This window comes from Mucor velutinosus, assembly GCF_035048745.1.
Source record: "Mucor velutinosus strain NIH1002 chromosome Unknown tig00001564, whole genome shotgun sequence".
Taxonomy (NCBI): domain Eukaryota; kingdom Fungi; phylum Mucoromycota; class Mucoromycetes; order Mucorales; family Mucoraceae; genus Mucor; species Mucor velutinosus.
The window spans coordinates 3,484,498-3,499,399 of NW_027041906.1; the positions used below are offsets into that span (position 1 = coordinate 3,484,498).

The following is a 14,902-nucleotide window of genomic DNA, read 5'->3' on the forward strand; positions in this document are numbered from 1 at the left end:
GCCAAGCTCTTGATTTAACGCCAGTTCTTTGTATCGGGTTGTTTTGTTTCAGAAAATTAGAATTTGCATGGAATTCTCTTTTGCGGATATGGTTTGTACTATGTACATACTGCCAACCAGATCGATTTTCCATTTTGCAATGCTGGTACATACCGCTTTACAGTGTAAATATGGATTTTAACATTTATTTAAATATGCTTCTATATAATAAAATCGGGGTTTACGTCCACCTCACTCTCCAAAAAATGTCGATTGCGAGCTTCTCATCATGCGTGCAATGTAAGCAGTAACAGCAGTCGAAAAGTTGGTTTGTTCTGTTTGAGATAAAAAAAGGGTCTCCTGCGCAAATATTCAAGTATGATGTATGAGGTACTCTATAATTTGCCGTGTTTCAATCCCTTCTACATTGGTGGGCCAGATCTACCCTGAGGACAGCGGTTAGCGTAATGGCCCTGCTGCCCGCACTTGTAACATGTCACATCCTCCAATTTCCTAAAAGTGCCTTGTTGTTGCGGATTGCCGTGGCTATTGCTGTTATGGAATGATTGATGCATGTTGTTTGGTCTGCTAAATGGCACTTTATCCTGGGTATGGTGGGATTGTTGCTGCTGCTGTTGCTGTTGCGAGGCATCTGGCTGATCATTTAGCGCATTGTACATCACTGGCAGTTCGTATTTTGGATGTCCATTGGAACAGTTGAGTCCATCAGGACAGAAGCCAGTCAGGTAGTTTTGACAAACCATTTTTCGTACATGTTTGTTGCGACAGTTTGGACCATGTTTACAAAATCCTCGAGCGTACCACGGACATTCCTTCTGCTTGCTTTCTGGATCAATGTGGAGATACATACACTCGTCTCCATTGCAACATTCGCCGTATTTGGAGTAAAACCAGCATTCTGGCATCTTCTTCATGTTGAATACATGCAAAAATTCGCATCCATCACCCTTTTTACACAAGCCACGCAGCCAATGCTTGCATACAACTGATTTGTCTCTATCGTATCCTTTGTGTCTAAACTGACAGTTGCTGCCCTTTGTACAAGTTCCTTTTAGGTAGTATTTGCAGATGGGTTCATCTGAATAAACGGCAATTAGGATTTGTCATAATCAACTGTTTGGAATCTTTGGCTTACCTTCTCGTTTTGTTTGGTTGTCTAGTTTCAAGCCAAGTTCATTCTTAATGAATTCTTCAAAATCAAATGCCAATCCAGTATGATTGACAGTGAATATAGGAGATGCTAGCATAATTGTAGAGAGAATGTCAAGAAGTAAAGAAGAAAAATAGTTGTTCTGGCTACGCGATGTTAAATCTACAAATGGCAAGAATCGTCATGGTTGTCTCTTCTGCGCTCATCGCACACGCAGTGACTGGGGAGCTCCCACTAATGTGATCACAGTTCCCGGCTGGCAATCACTGACAGAAGGTACTTGCTCTGATCGTGCTACCTAAATCCATGATTTACAACTCAACATTTGGCTATAAAGTAACAAAAATTTCTTTCTACTCTTCCTTATAGCATTACTCTTTTTTTCCCTCTCTCTCTTTTTTTTTTTTTGCATATATCCACAGTATCAAGCTGCTATGAAAGACAAAAAACAAATCAACATTGCGGTCATCGGCTCTGGATTGGCCGGGTTATCCACTGCTTATCTGCTAGAGAACAGCCAGCATAACAACATCAATGTGCATTTATTCGAAAAGAACGCCTCTGTCGGTATGGATGCTGCCTCCATATCCGTTGGACCAGAGAAAGACTTTAGAATCGATGTAAGATTTGTGCTTATTGCCATCATCTCATCAACCCCTGAATAACGTAAACTTGTTTGTGCATTAGGTCCCAATGCGTTCATACATGTCTGGTAGATAAACAATAAATAAATTTGTACCACAAACAGCCATCTAATCAGAAAATCATTGTAGGCTACTACTCACACCTATTCAGATTGTACCAGCATTTAAACATTCCGGCTAAAAAGGCCAAGTTTAGCTTTGGGTGGTATCGCATCATGCAATCCAAATCAAAACCATTGTGCAAGAATATGGACCCAAGCCAGGTTGCATCCTATACGACGAATGACTCCTATCTAGTATACAGTGGTGCACGTACTGTGGGCCATTTGGATATGGTCAAATCATCGACATCCTCCACCATGCTGGACTTTATTGGAGACATTGGCCGATTCATATGGAGATCGTTTGTGGTTGCCTTTTCGTACCTATGGCTTATGTTCATTTCGCTGTGGATGTACTATCGCGGCCATCTTCACAACCCCCATCATCCCATCTGCAACATGACACTAGGCCAATTTTTCAAGACTTACCACGTTCATTCATACTTTGCGCATGAGATATTCGTGCCATTATTCGCAGCTGTTTGCACCAATTCGTATCAATCCATGTTGAGCTATCCAGCATCAGATATCTTAGGTATTTTTATACTCACGCATGCGCAAGATTCATGCAGATCAATGACCTAATCACTTCGTATATCTTTAGAATATATGGCAATGGGCTTGTTTCAGGAATCATATGTTGCTGGTTTCGGTGTACAGCAGGTGGTGAAGAATATCTCGACTCCATTACAGAATGTGCATTTAGAAACGCAAATCACCAGCATCAAACCCAACGTAAAGCCTCAGCATCGCTTCGAACTTACAGACGAGCACGATCAAGTGTACGACATTGACCACATTGTATTCGCTACTCAAGGCAACCAAGCCCTCTCCATGCTGAATGAATACGTTTCGTCGCTCAAGCAAGAACAAGAGGAATCATTTGAATCATGGAAAGCTGCACGCGAACCCATGATGAAGAGTGTGCAAGCTCAAATGGACATGCTGCAAACCTTTTGTTACGACACTGCGCTTGTCATTAATCACACTGATACAAGATTACTCCCCTCTGATCAGAGCAATTGGAAGGCGCTTAATTTAGCCATTGTAGACAAAAGTGTGGATCCCGGACACAGCGACCTCATTGTGCCTTATCCCCATGACACGACTATGGCCACGCACATCATCAACTTAACACATAGCAGTTTGAAGAAAAAAACGGATCATCTCTACATGCAAACCACCAACCCTTGCGTGGCTGTGGATCCCAAGAAGGTGCTATCTGTTGCTTGGTTTGAGCGTGCTACTGTGACATTGGAATCCAAGAAAGCCTTACAGCAGTTGTTCAGTGTAGATAAAGACACAAATGAAATATCATTAGGAGCATGTCAAGGCAAGAATGGCATCTGGTTTGTTGGTTCGTATTGTTGGAAGGGGATTCCTTTGCTAGAGGGTTGTGTTGCGAGTGCAGAATACGTGGTGACAAAGGGCATTGCTTCTGCTGAGGGAATCGAGATCCAAGCGCCATGGTAATAGTAAATGTTTCAATTCTGCTCAATAAACCGCTGCGTCCTCCTCATGTTCCTTTTCCAATGTCTGACATGGTTGAATTCCCGATATTAAAGCTTCATTGTAAGCAGCAGGGTACACACAATTACACTTTGTTTATCTTTCTCTCTTTTATCCTATAGAACACAATTGAGGGTAGCAACAGTCGAGTCCCAATTAGCAACATGCCATCTGCACTACGATTCACAGTCATCTTCCTCACTCTTTTCACAGTGTGCCTTGCGTCAAGTGGTGATAGATTACCAGAATACATTCAATGCGTGGAACAATGCACAGCCAACACAGACGTTTCCCAACTACCATTCCACCTTAGACTGTTACAATGGACAGTTCGACAGAATTGCGGATACCATTGCATGCAGACAATCACGCATAGAGCAATTGCTAACAAACACTATATTCATCAGTACCATGGAAAATGGCCATTTCAGCGCGTGTTTGGTATTCAAGAGCCAGCCTCGGTTGTATTCTCTATTCTCAACGGTCTAATGCATTTGCGATACTTTAAAGTCATTAAACAGCAAGTCAACGATACGTATCGCCTCAAGAAATTCTACCTTGGCATTGCAGTCGTTGGTATGAATGCATGGCTGTGGAGCACTGTCTTTCATACGAGGGATACCCCCATCACAGAGAAATTGGATTACTTTAGCGCTGGTTTGTACATTTTCTACGGTCTCTGCGTTGCTGTGGTGCGTATATTTTACTTGAAGAATACAGTGGCGTTGATTTGGACTACCATTTGCGCACTGCTTTATATCGCTCATGTCACTTATTTATCAACCTTGGATCGATTTGATTACGGATACAACATGACAGCATGCATTGTGGTGGGTTTATTACAGACAAACTTATGGTTAGGATGGTCTGTGTTGCAATATACAAAATGGGGGCAACCAGAAAGAAGGCCCTATGCTTACATGGCAGGCGTCTCTGTTGTCTTGATTAGTTGTGCCATGAGCTTAGAGGTCTTTGATTTCCCTCCTATCAAGGAAATCCTAGACGCTCATTCTCTGTGGCATGCTGCTACAATCCCTCTGGCTCCCTTATTTTACAAATTTTTATTACGCGATACTGAAATAGAGACATCGGTATCAAAGCAAGCAAAAGAAAAGAGATCATCTTAGTAATATAGCCGTCGATCTACACAAACTATAGTATTATTTAACTAGCCGATCTATCTCGCTACGTTCGATGTCGGCGTCGCCCTGCGGGCTCTCGCTGAACACATGTTAGATCAGATATAATAAAATTTTGGTATATCAAGTAGATTTTAAACAATCAATTATTAGTAAAAAAAAAAAAAAAAAAGTTATATCAGAGCCAGGAGGGGGAGTTGTCCATTCGCTGATGTTGCTCTTGAAATGGCAGCATAAAGCTGGCCATGTGCAAATACAGGGCTTGTTGTGTATGATCTACAGCGACTTTTTTGAGACATTGTCATTGCAAAAGACACCTTTATTATAAGGAAAAAAAAAACTCCCAAGAAAGAAAAAATCATTCCAGCTAAGCAATTACCCTTTCAATTCCATGATCCCCATTTGATCAGCATAGCAACCATCATTGTCATCGTCAGAAAGGCATTTGGGTCAGTCAGCAGCAGCGACGCCTGCCAAAATTAATTCACACTCAATTTATTTTTTCTGCTCAAGATTGGACAGAGTTTGTCTTTTGACGACTTCTTTAATCTATTTTGTGATATTCGACTATATAAATTGTGATGATCACCCTACGCTTCCTAATACATTCTTAGAGTACTTTTCAAGGCGCTTTCGATGGTGCCAAGTAAAATAGATGTTTTGAATAAACTTATCAATAAATTCCAAAAAATATGAAATAAGGATTTAGGCCAAAATGTTAAGATTTTGCATATCAAAGTCCCACAAAGATGATTTCAGAGGTTGCTTTGGATCGATAGAAACGTTTTGATTCAAGATATACCATAGTAAAATTCTTCATTTTCAAGGTCAAAAACATGATCGTTTGATTTTCGACAAAAACCATGGGGTATCACTCACGGTTTTTGGTCGATTTTGACGATCCCAAAAAAAGTTGAGCAAACGTGTCAGGAAGTTACTACTACTCAAGTACAATTGTCTGATGTCATCCCGGCGGCTCAGAAAAGCCTACATGGCAATATATGAAGGCCTGAAAACTGTCCAATTTGGTTGAATTTTTGCTTTATAGCTTTTATTTACACGATATGAATCACATCCTTCGTAGCTGAAGTCTTCTGGAAGGACAGTTCTACAGCCTGTGCAACTTTTGATTCGAGTGGGAGGAATATTGGTTTTGGTAAGGCTAATTCATGCAAATTTTGATGTGTTTTGTTATTTATAAGCTTGATAATAATGGAAATGAGAAGCCGAATTTGCTGCTTGTTCTATGATAAAGCCTTTTTTGAAGTAATTCAACAAAGATGCTATATGTGCAGTATACCGTTGGACATTTGCACTCAGATTCAGGGGTAAAACGATGGCAATCAGCTTCATGATCCGTGCATCAGAGTTATGCTACCACGGAGGCACACCATTCTAACAATAAATGCTGAAATTACAATTTTAATTCTCTGTTATTCCGTAAAGATCTCCAAAAACAACCTCTAACTACGAATCTGGCTCTCAAGATAGTCTATTGCATCTGTATCAGTGTGAACAATTCATACACGGGGAGACAGCATATTTGCACTACCTTTTATTACTCAAAAGTATACTAACACAGCGTAAATTGGATGCATTTGAGGCCATTTTTCTCGTGCTAGAGACCGTTTTAAACCGTCAGGATAGCACCAAATAATTGTTCTCGAATAGTACTTACTTTCTGGTACCTTTGCTCAACTTTTTTTGGGATCGTCAAAAATCGACCAAAAACCATGAGTGATACCCCATGGTTTTTGTTGAAAATCAAACGATCACGTTTTTGACCTTGAAAATGAAGAATTTTACTATGGTATATCTTGAATCAAAACGTTTCTATCGATCCAAAGCAACCTCTGAAATCATCTTTGTGGGACTTTGATATGTAAAATTTCGGCATTTTGCCAGAAACTTTTTTTTCATATTTTCATAAATCATTCGATAAGTTTATTCAAAACATCTATATTACTTAGTACCATTGGATGCGCCTTGAAAAATACTCCAAGAAAGCTTGAGAAAATAGAGGATGATCATTATATTCTACTTAGTTGAATCTGCAAAAATAGCTCAACCAAGTCCAAATTTTTTTTTTTTTTTTTTTTTTTTTTTTTTTTTTTTGTATGGAATGAAAGTTTTATTAAGTAGTTATGAATAAATAGTTAATAAAATCATTGTATAAATGGATCAAGTGTATACTAGGTAAAGTGACTTGCCATATTGTATCTTATGAGGTCTTATAAATCAATACTATCCATTTTGGACAGCTTATCCAGTTCTCTGTTGATATTGCTAACAACTGTTTGGGGCTCAAAAGGGGTACCACGGTAGTGTACGAAGAAATGGTGGGTCCAGATTATTCGGATTATGGTGGCAAAAAGGTCGAAGATGTTGATCTTGAGGTCCAGGTTGTAAATGTAGTATCTTGATAATGTCAGGTTCTGCATGTCTTTGTATATGCGGTGAGTGTTGATTGTGGTTGGGTAGCTTAGGTGTTCTTTAAAGACGGACTCCCAGACGTCGTGTTTGTTTCCGCATTCCATGAGAAGGTGTCTGGCATCTTCTACTTCGTTACATTGTATGCATCTGTTGTTTTCTATATCTTTGATTTGACTTTGGTATAGGAAACTTCTGCAGGGGACTTTGTTGTATATGATCTTGAGCCATAAATTTCGAGGTGACTGGTGCATATGTGATCTGTAGAATGCTTTCCATTGCTTGGGGTTGATGTTTTTGTTGTGATCTTTTGGCAGTTGTATAGGCAGTTGTTTGAGGAGCAGTTGTCTGATTATTTTGTTCTTGCAGAGCCAAATGATGTTGCTATCGTGCTCAAAATGTTGGATTAGACTTGCTGCCTCTTCCTGGTTGTTGGGAGTTGAGTTGTTTGGATGAAGCAGGTTGCTGAAGAAATCTTGAAGGTGTAACTGGTTGTTGTTGTGGTCTCTTTTGAGCTTGTACAGTATCTGCGGTGATTTGCATTCTTGTCTTGTCTTGTATTCGAGAGCTGTGTAATTAAGATTTGGCTTGAAAAAATCCTGCACTAGGCTTCTCTTGGCTGTAGGGTTCCTGAGGTAGTCAGTAGTTTCCAAGTCTTCCCAGTCCTTGTATATAGTGGTCAGTGGTAAAGTTAAACAAGTGTTGATATTGATGGGTGTATTGGTAAAGTCTGGTCGGCAGTTTGCAAGAAGACTATTCATTGTTTCAATAATCAGTTTCATGGCCCCATCTTTTAGGTTGTTCTTGTAGCTTCTTGCTTCTTTAAATATCAGTATGGTATCAATGTAAGGCAGGTTCGTCTCCATTTGTAGCGTATGTGACATCAATTGGTATAGGTACTGCGGGATTGTTTTGTGCTGGTCGTGGTATAGTAGTGCTGTGATATACCTCATTTGCAGGGTTTGTTGTTGGGCGCCTACATGTAGCAAACCTAGTCCTCCTTGGTCCTTGGGTAGGTAGTACACATCTTTTTTGATTTGCAGTCTCTTCTCATCCACTATGTATTGATATATGATGGAGTTGAGCTTGTTGATGGTTGCTTTCGGTAGAGGTGTCAGCCTGAGGACATGCCACAGTTTGGACAGGATAATTGTGTTAGCGACATTAGCTTTACCGTACATTGATATTTTCCTGGGCTTGAGGAATTCTACTTGCGCTTTGATCTTGGCGGTTAAGTCTGCAATGAAACAATCCCGTTGTTGTATTGTATAGTATATTGGATACCCTAGGTATTTGATGTACTCTGGGCTACTGTAGTCGAACCATTTCATTCGCTGTTGAGTGTAAGTTTTCAGTCTTGTACCGAAATACCCTTCCATTCTGCCACCATGTAGGGGAAACGCCAATGACTTGTCATAGTTGATCTTTGAGTTTGATGCCTTACCATACGTCTTGATGCATTCCTCCATTGCCATGTATTCCGTTCTTGATTTGACAAAGATGAGAATATCGTCCGCATAGGCCATGATCTTTGTAGGTGGTGGGGTGTTGAGCTGAATTGTCCTCTGTGGTGCTGGCTTGGTTGGTTGTATTGAGTATCCAGATATGTCTTGACTGTTGATGATTGACAGTATGAAGGGCTCTATTGCAAAGTTGAACAAGATTGGTGAAATAGAGTCTCCTTGTCGCAATCCTCTCTTCTGTTTGACTGGTTTGGTTAGAAATCCGTTCATGTTGATGAAAATCTCGTTGCCAAAAAACAGGTTTTCTATACATCTAATGAACTCCATTGGGAATCCAAACTTCTGGAGTACCTGAGCCAGGTAGTGTGGGTGCACTCGGTCGTAGGCTTTGTTGTTATCCAACATGACTCCCACATATTCTTCAAATTCGTCCTTGTTATTTCCCTTTGCTGTCTTGGCATTGTCCATCATCACTCGTAGGGCCATTCCTTGGTCACCAATGTATCTATCTTGCATGAACCCGGTCTGTACTTTGTTTATGAGTCTGCTTGCCACTGTCGTGATTCGTGAGTTCATGATCCGCGTGAAGACTTTACAATCTGTATTGATCAGTGTAATAGGTCGCCAATTGCTGAGATCAGATAAGTCGCCTTTCTTGGGCAGTAATACTACGCAAGCCTGTTGCCACGACTTTGGGAATATACCGAGCTTGATTGCGTCGTTATATACTTGGGTGATAATTCTTTGGCATATCGGTTGACTTGCTATGACATGTAAGATCTCGTATGGAAGTCCATCCAAACCTGGACTACTAGACTTGGGGCTCCTACGGGATCCCTCGAATATCTCTGCAAACGGAATGTCATCAATGATCTGATCGCTTTCCTCCTGGGAAATAAATACAGTAATGTGGTTCAGTATGCCTTCCATGCTATTTATATCGATCCGTTCAGGGCTATACAATTTGGAATAGAAGGTATGGACGGCATCCAGTTTCGACTTGGTGTCAGTGCACTCTGTTACAGTAGTTGGGTGCTTCAGCATGGGCATTGTCTTCGTTTCTAGTCGCCTGTCAATGGTCTTCTTGATGTATGCTGGCGAGTTTTCATTCTGCTCCATCCAGCGCTTGCCTGCTCTCAATTTGCTAATGTTGTACTTTTCTTCTTGGATTTTGCTGATCTCCTGGTGTATAGGTGGTAGTAGTGCCTTCAAAGTTAGGGGTTCTTTTCCATAGAGTCGGAGTATTCTGTTCCTTTCACTGTTCAGTTGTTTCAATTTAGTCTCTCTCCATTGGTTGTGATGGCGGCAGAAATTTGTTGTAACTTTCTTGGCCATGTTCTTGATTAAATCCCATTTGACTTGTGCAGAAAGATCCGGGTCCAGCTTGTGTTGTACATAGTTGTTGATTTCCTTTGATAGCTTCTTGGTGAATCTCTTGTTTTTAGCCAGATGTGGGTTTGCTCTCCATATGCCTTTTCCATTGTTGCTCATTTCCACTGTCAGTGTAATCGTAATTAGAGCGTGGTCGGTGTATACATCGCTGAAGAATTCCACGTCCCCGTCGTGCATCTTTTTGTGAGTGTTGGTGCCAGCAAAGATGTAGTCGATTGTGGATAGGGTAACTCGTTCTCGCCGCTTTTGAATACAGGTATAGGTATACTTTTCACCTTTTGTGTTAATACAGTCATTCATATACCCCTTTACAAAGTTGATGAGATGTTTCGGTTTTGCTATGCGCCTAGTAGCGTGGTTTGATGAGCTGTCAAAGCTATAGTTAAAGTCGCCCGCCATTATCAGGTCAGGGATAATTTCAGGCATTGTTAGCAACATCTCTACTGTTCTCTTGTAGAATTGATTGCGTTGTGAGGTTTCTTCAGCAAATATACCTGAGCGAGCGTACAGATTCAAAATGTATACTGGTGGAATGGAGTTGTCGGCTATGGAGAGTTTTGCCAGGATCATTCTACCATCGTTAGATTCTTTGATTTTTTCCAGGTTAAGTGAGTTGTTGAAATTGATTATGGCACAATGTTGGGTCCATATTGCTTGGTGGTAGTTGAATTTGATCTTCATGTTGTCTGTTACTTCTTCAAAAGAGTGAGAAGGGATGTTGGTTTCTTGGCACAGTAGTATATTTAATTTCTTGTCTTTCAGCAGGCCAATAAAGGTGTCAGTAGTGTGTTGGTTGGTGTTCAAATGTAGGTTTCTACAGTTAAGAGATCCTACTTTGATGTTTAGGTGTTTAGTATTATTATTCATTTTTTTTTCTATATATATTATTATTATTTTTTTTCTTTTTTTTTTTTTCTTTTTTTTTTCTGGCTCAAGTTCTAATCCAACTTATTTAGCGGTGGCTTTCCGCTACCAGAGGTATTGGAAGAACCGGCTGCTTCGTTGGTGCTTGATTCATTCTTTTTTGTATTCTTTTTTTTTGAAAATGGGACAGTTTCCTGTTGACCATTTGGGGATATAGCATCATCCAGATTTCTCTTGGATTTCGATGGAGTGAGCTTGTCAACGTCAGTGAGCTTCAAAGTTTGGTTACTTCTGGTGGCGAGGCGAGGAGTAGATTGTGTGACAGATGGGGTAACATTGAACGGCTTCTTGTTGGCTAGTTCACTTGAGGAGCGAGACATTTTGACACCTTTGTCTAGTGAAGTGGACTTTTCAGTGTCGTTTTCTTCATTTCCTTGGGACTCTTCGACCTCTTCGACCTCTCCCATTTCCACTTCGTGATTTAATATTTCAAATTGGTTTTGGGATGCTGGTTGTTGTGGCTGACCTTGTTTCACAAGATCAAGCAGGTTGACTTCTCTACTGCTGGAATTTCTTCGTGACACCAACTGGAATTCATTCTCATTGGATCCAGGGGTAGACTTGCTTGATTTGGTTTCATTGCTATTCTCCGTTGATTTGTTGTTCCATGGGGCCACAGGACATTTCGCAATCAAGTGGTTAGGACTCTTGCAACGGTGACAGAGTCTTCTTCTTCTCTTGGGGCAGTCAAGTCTAACGTGCTCGTCCGTGTGGCAGTCGGTGCAGATAGGCTTCATCTGGGACCATACCAAGTGCAGATGGGCGCCTGGGAAACCTTCCAATTCAACTTGAGGGGTTAGGGTGTTTGCATAAGTGGACTCCTTTAATTTATCCCGATTAAGAGTAGCAAATCCTCTTCCAGTGAACCAGTCAGAGTCTCCACTCTTTGAGATACCAATGTTCAAGATATCGCCATATCTTTCAAATGTCTTGATCAAGGCTGGTTTCAATTCATCCTCTTCCATGAGTGGGATCTCAGAGATACCAATGTTGATTACGTTTGCAGTGTGATTCAGAGTCTTGTTGACTTCAATGACTTTTCCATTGACCTTGAACTCCTTCAAGAGAGCGTCGCGACAGAGGTTTTCAGTTGAGAACCCAAGTTCAATGGCCTTCTTCCTGTTTTTGCCAATGATCCTAGGCTTGAGACCTAAGCATTTGGGAAACTGTTCTCGCAGTACCTTGAGGAGAGTCGTGTCCTTGAACTCCATGCCCAAGAACTGAGCACAGTCGATGACGATAGAATTGCGTTCTTTAGCTTCAATGAATGTTGAGTAGGTGTTCAGAGGTTTGAATGTGTTGTTATCCACATCCGGCACAACTTCAAAGTTGTGTCTCTTCTGTTCCTTGAGAGCATCGGTAAAGGATTGGTAAGTAAATAGTTGATTGCTTGGATTATGGCTAGAATCCATTGAGCCACCTTGTGTGGGTGGATCACTGTTATCACTGTTTTTTAGCGGAGGAAGCCATCACCAAGTCCAAAATTATCAAGATTTGTCCAATCTGGAACAGACTACGATTCTGGGCTTGAATTAATTTTGGCTTGCGGGGCCAGCTGGCAAACTCAACGCCCTTTTCATACTGCAATACAGTAGTAAATGCTCTTGAAGCGTATGAAAAGTAGGTGGCAGGCCATAAAGCTATCGTTTATAATGATATTTTAAAATGGGCTGCGTAAGATGTCTGCAGTAAGTAGTGAAATCTCTAAGGCTCCAAGACGTCGTTCAAAGAGAACGTTGACAGCATTGAGCAGAGGAAAGAGGGTAGAACTAACAGTGGTTTTTGTTGATTGATTGTAAAATCAATATCATCATAACATAGTCCTTAGACGCTTTACAACCCTAATAGGGAGCCTGAGTTTCAAGGCATCTGTCTGGCCTGGCTCATATGAGAATAATGAATCAAAATGTTTCTCTTGGTCCAAAGTAACTTCTGAAACCACTTTTGTGCGACTTTGATATGCAGAATCATGACATTTTGACCATAAACCTCATTTTAATTTTTCGAGTAGTGCTCGAAACGTTTGTTCAAAACATCTTTTTTATTTAGCATCACTGGATGCACCTTGAAAGTACTCCAGAAAAGCTTAAGGGAGCATGGAATTATCAGCACACTTTATATAGTCGAATCTGGCTAAATAGCTTGGTCAAGTCGAAAAAGTGATCAAAATTTCCCATTTCGAGTGAAAATCCGAAGTGGGAAATTGAAATATTTTTGGCTGTCAAAGTAACCGCCATGCTTATTATAAAGAAGTGATCTATGCTGCTGGAGGCTCATAAAAAGGGAATTGCAAACTGAAAACTTCAGTGTATAACACATTTCAAGTATTTAAATTATAAAGAGACTTTATTAATTAATCAGATAAATACAAGGTTAAGTTTACTTTTGAAAAGAACAGTAGAAGAGGCAGAAATAAATCAATAAACAACAAATGAAATGGCTGAAAGGTATATACAAAGGAATACATAAATGGGGAGTAGGTATGTAGATGCACCAGCATTAAAGCTTTAGCAAAAGTCATTATACAAGTAATAATCTTGAAATGGCTGATAAGGCTGCTGTAGCAAATAGTCGCTTTGATTGCTATCAGCACCAAGTGAGGCAAAGCTTGCGACAGAAGGATCGTAACAAGGGGTAGCTTGTGCGGGTAAAAACTGCGATTGAGGCTGGAAGTCAAACATGGGAGTTTGCTGTGCTGATTGTGCCCAATTGTCCAGAGAAGGGTCATTACTGAATAAATGCTGATCCATGATGATAGATGACGGTGTTGAGACATTGTCAAAGTAAGAGATGTTGTCATCTGAAGCAGTAGACATCATGGCATTGGGTTGCTGAGAGACAAAGAGTTCATCCGGAATAAACATGGAGTTCTCCATCAGTAAGGAGTTGTAGGTTTGTTGCGTTTGGTGAAGAGACATGGAAGGAGGAGGAGGAGCCAAAGAGGCAGATTTAGATGGGACTTGCGCATACATAGAGGCTGGCCTTTGCGTCTTTGTAGGATGAGTTTCACAGCCTAGATCGACACCACTATCACAGTCTGAATCATACTGCAAATCTGGTTCATCCTGTTGCTTGACATCCGCCTTCTTATTATAAGAGATCTTCTTGCGTTTACTAGAAGGGCTTGAAGTTGCAGAAGCAGATACGGTGGTAGTGGGATTCATACGAAAGATGGTAAACAATGGAGCATTTGACTTGTTGACAGAAGCATCAATGAATTTGCGGAACTGCTTGCTAGTCGAAGTACTGCTAAGACTAGTCGCATGCTTTCTATTGTTTGAGCTTCCAGCTGCACTACCCATGCCTCTTTTCACCAGATTATCAATAAATTGCTGTTCATAGCCAGGCAAGATGGTCCAAAAGCATCCTTTACCAGATGGTGTGTTGGCATCGCGCTCCAGTTTGACAAATGCCTTTTGTAAAGACAGATTATGTCTAATGGAGTTCTAAATGATATGACACCATGATTAATTTGAGACATTTTACATGGATGAAATCAGAAAAAAAAAAACGTACCTGCCATCTGTGATCCTTCATGCTATAGCAAGGATACTGTTCAGAGATCCATTGGTAGATTTCACTCAGTGTCAATTTACGGTTTTCACTAGACAGGATAGCATGGGCAATGATGGTAGCGTAGGAGAATGGAGGCTTTTCATCTAATTTGACAGGCTTCCATGTAGGCTTGATGTGAATGACGCCAGGAGGCACTTGCTTTGTAAGCTTGGGTTTATCGATGGGCGCTTGCAAAGGCTCTTTTTGTGGAAATTGTTGTTGCTGTTGGTGTGATGTAGAAGGATGATAGCTATGACGATAGTTTGGTTTGGGGCCATCATTAATAAAGGGAAATGAATGCATCACACTATAACCATCGTTCTGAGAAAAGTCCATTGGAGGATAATATTGCTGATCTTGCTGCTGTTGTTGAGACATGTAGAAAGAAGATTGAAGATGTATGTACAGAGAAGAGGATATGCGAGTTCCATGGTCTCTTTTTATATGTTTTCAATATTGCTAGTGAGTTACACAACAAACTACCCAAAACGAACTTTCCATCCCACCCATCAAATTCAAATACCTCTTTCTGTTGCCCTGCCTGCTTGGTGTATTTGTGTTTATACTATTACAGTAACTTATTTTCATTTCAACA

General features: G+C 40.6%; 6 protein-coding genes across 6 annotated transcripts; 2 read left to right on the forward strand and 4 right to left on the reverse strand.

The window, feature by feature from the left end:
* Nucleotides 1–401: 401 nt before the first annotated feature.
* SPB4 (ATP-dependent rRNA helicase spb4) lies at nt 402–1,247 on the reverse strand (the record flags this gene model as incomplete). Its single annotated transcript, XM_064830616.1, has 2 exons — nt 402–1,078; nt 1,136–1,247. The coding sequence occupies 2 exons, from the start codon at nt 1,245–1,247 to the stop codon at nt 402–404; spliced, it is 789 nt and encodes a 262-aa protein (XP_064683118.1).
* Nucleotides 1,248–1,584: 337 nt separating this feature from the next.
* ATC70_011425 (uncharacterized protein) lies at nt 1,585–3,368 on the forward strand (the record flags this gene model as incomplete). The annotated part of the gene is made up of 4 exons (XM_064830617.1): nt 1,585–1,770; nt 1,838–1,862; nt 1,924–2,430; nt 2,500–3,368. 4 exons carry the CDS (start codon nt 1,585–1,587, stop codon nt 3,366–3,368), a joined length of 1,587 nt encoding a protein of 528 aa, XP_064683119.1.
* Nucleotides 3,369–3,568: 200 nt separating this feature from the next.
* On the forward strand, nt 3,569–4,531 carry SFL1_3 (Flocculation suppression protein; the record flags this gene model as incomplete). Its single annotated transcript, XM_064830618.1, has 1 exon — nt 3,569–4,531. The coding sequence occupies one exon, from the start codon at nt 3,569–3,571 to the stop codon at nt 4,529–4,531; it is 963 nt and encodes a 320-aa protein (XP_064683120.1).
* Nucleotides 4,532–6,774: 2,243 nt separating this feature from the next.
* ATC70_011427 (uncharacterized protein) lies at nt 6,775–10,695 on the reverse strand (the record flags this gene model as incomplete). Its single annotated transcript, XM_064830619.1, has 1 exon — nt 6,775–10,695. One exon carries the CDS (start codon nt 10,693–10,695, stop codon nt 6,775–6,777), a length of 3,921 nt encoding a protein of 1,306 aa, XP_064683121.1.
* Nucleotides 10,696–10,766: 71 nt separating this feature from the next.
* Nucleotides 10,767–12,164, reverse strand: ATC70_011428 (uncharacterized protein; the record flags this gene model as incomplete). The annotated part of the gene is made up of 1 exon (XM_064830620.1): nt 10,767–12,164. One exon carries the CDS (start codon nt 12,162–12,164, stop codon nt 10,767–10,769), a length of 1,398 nt encoding a protein of 465 aa, XP_064683122.1.
* Nucleotides 12,165–13,259: 1,095 nt separating this feature from the next.
* ATC70_011429 (uncharacterized protein) lies at nt 13,260–14,685 on the reverse strand (the record flags this gene model as incomplete). The annotated part of the gene is made up of 2 exons (XM_064830621.1): nt 13,260–14,198; nt 14,269–14,685. The coding sequence occupies 2 exons, from the start codon at nt 14,683–14,685 to the stop codon at nt 13,260–13,262; spliced, it is 1,356 nt and encodes a 451-aa protein (XP_064683123.1).
* Nucleotides 14,686–14,902: the final 217 nt, after the last annotated feature.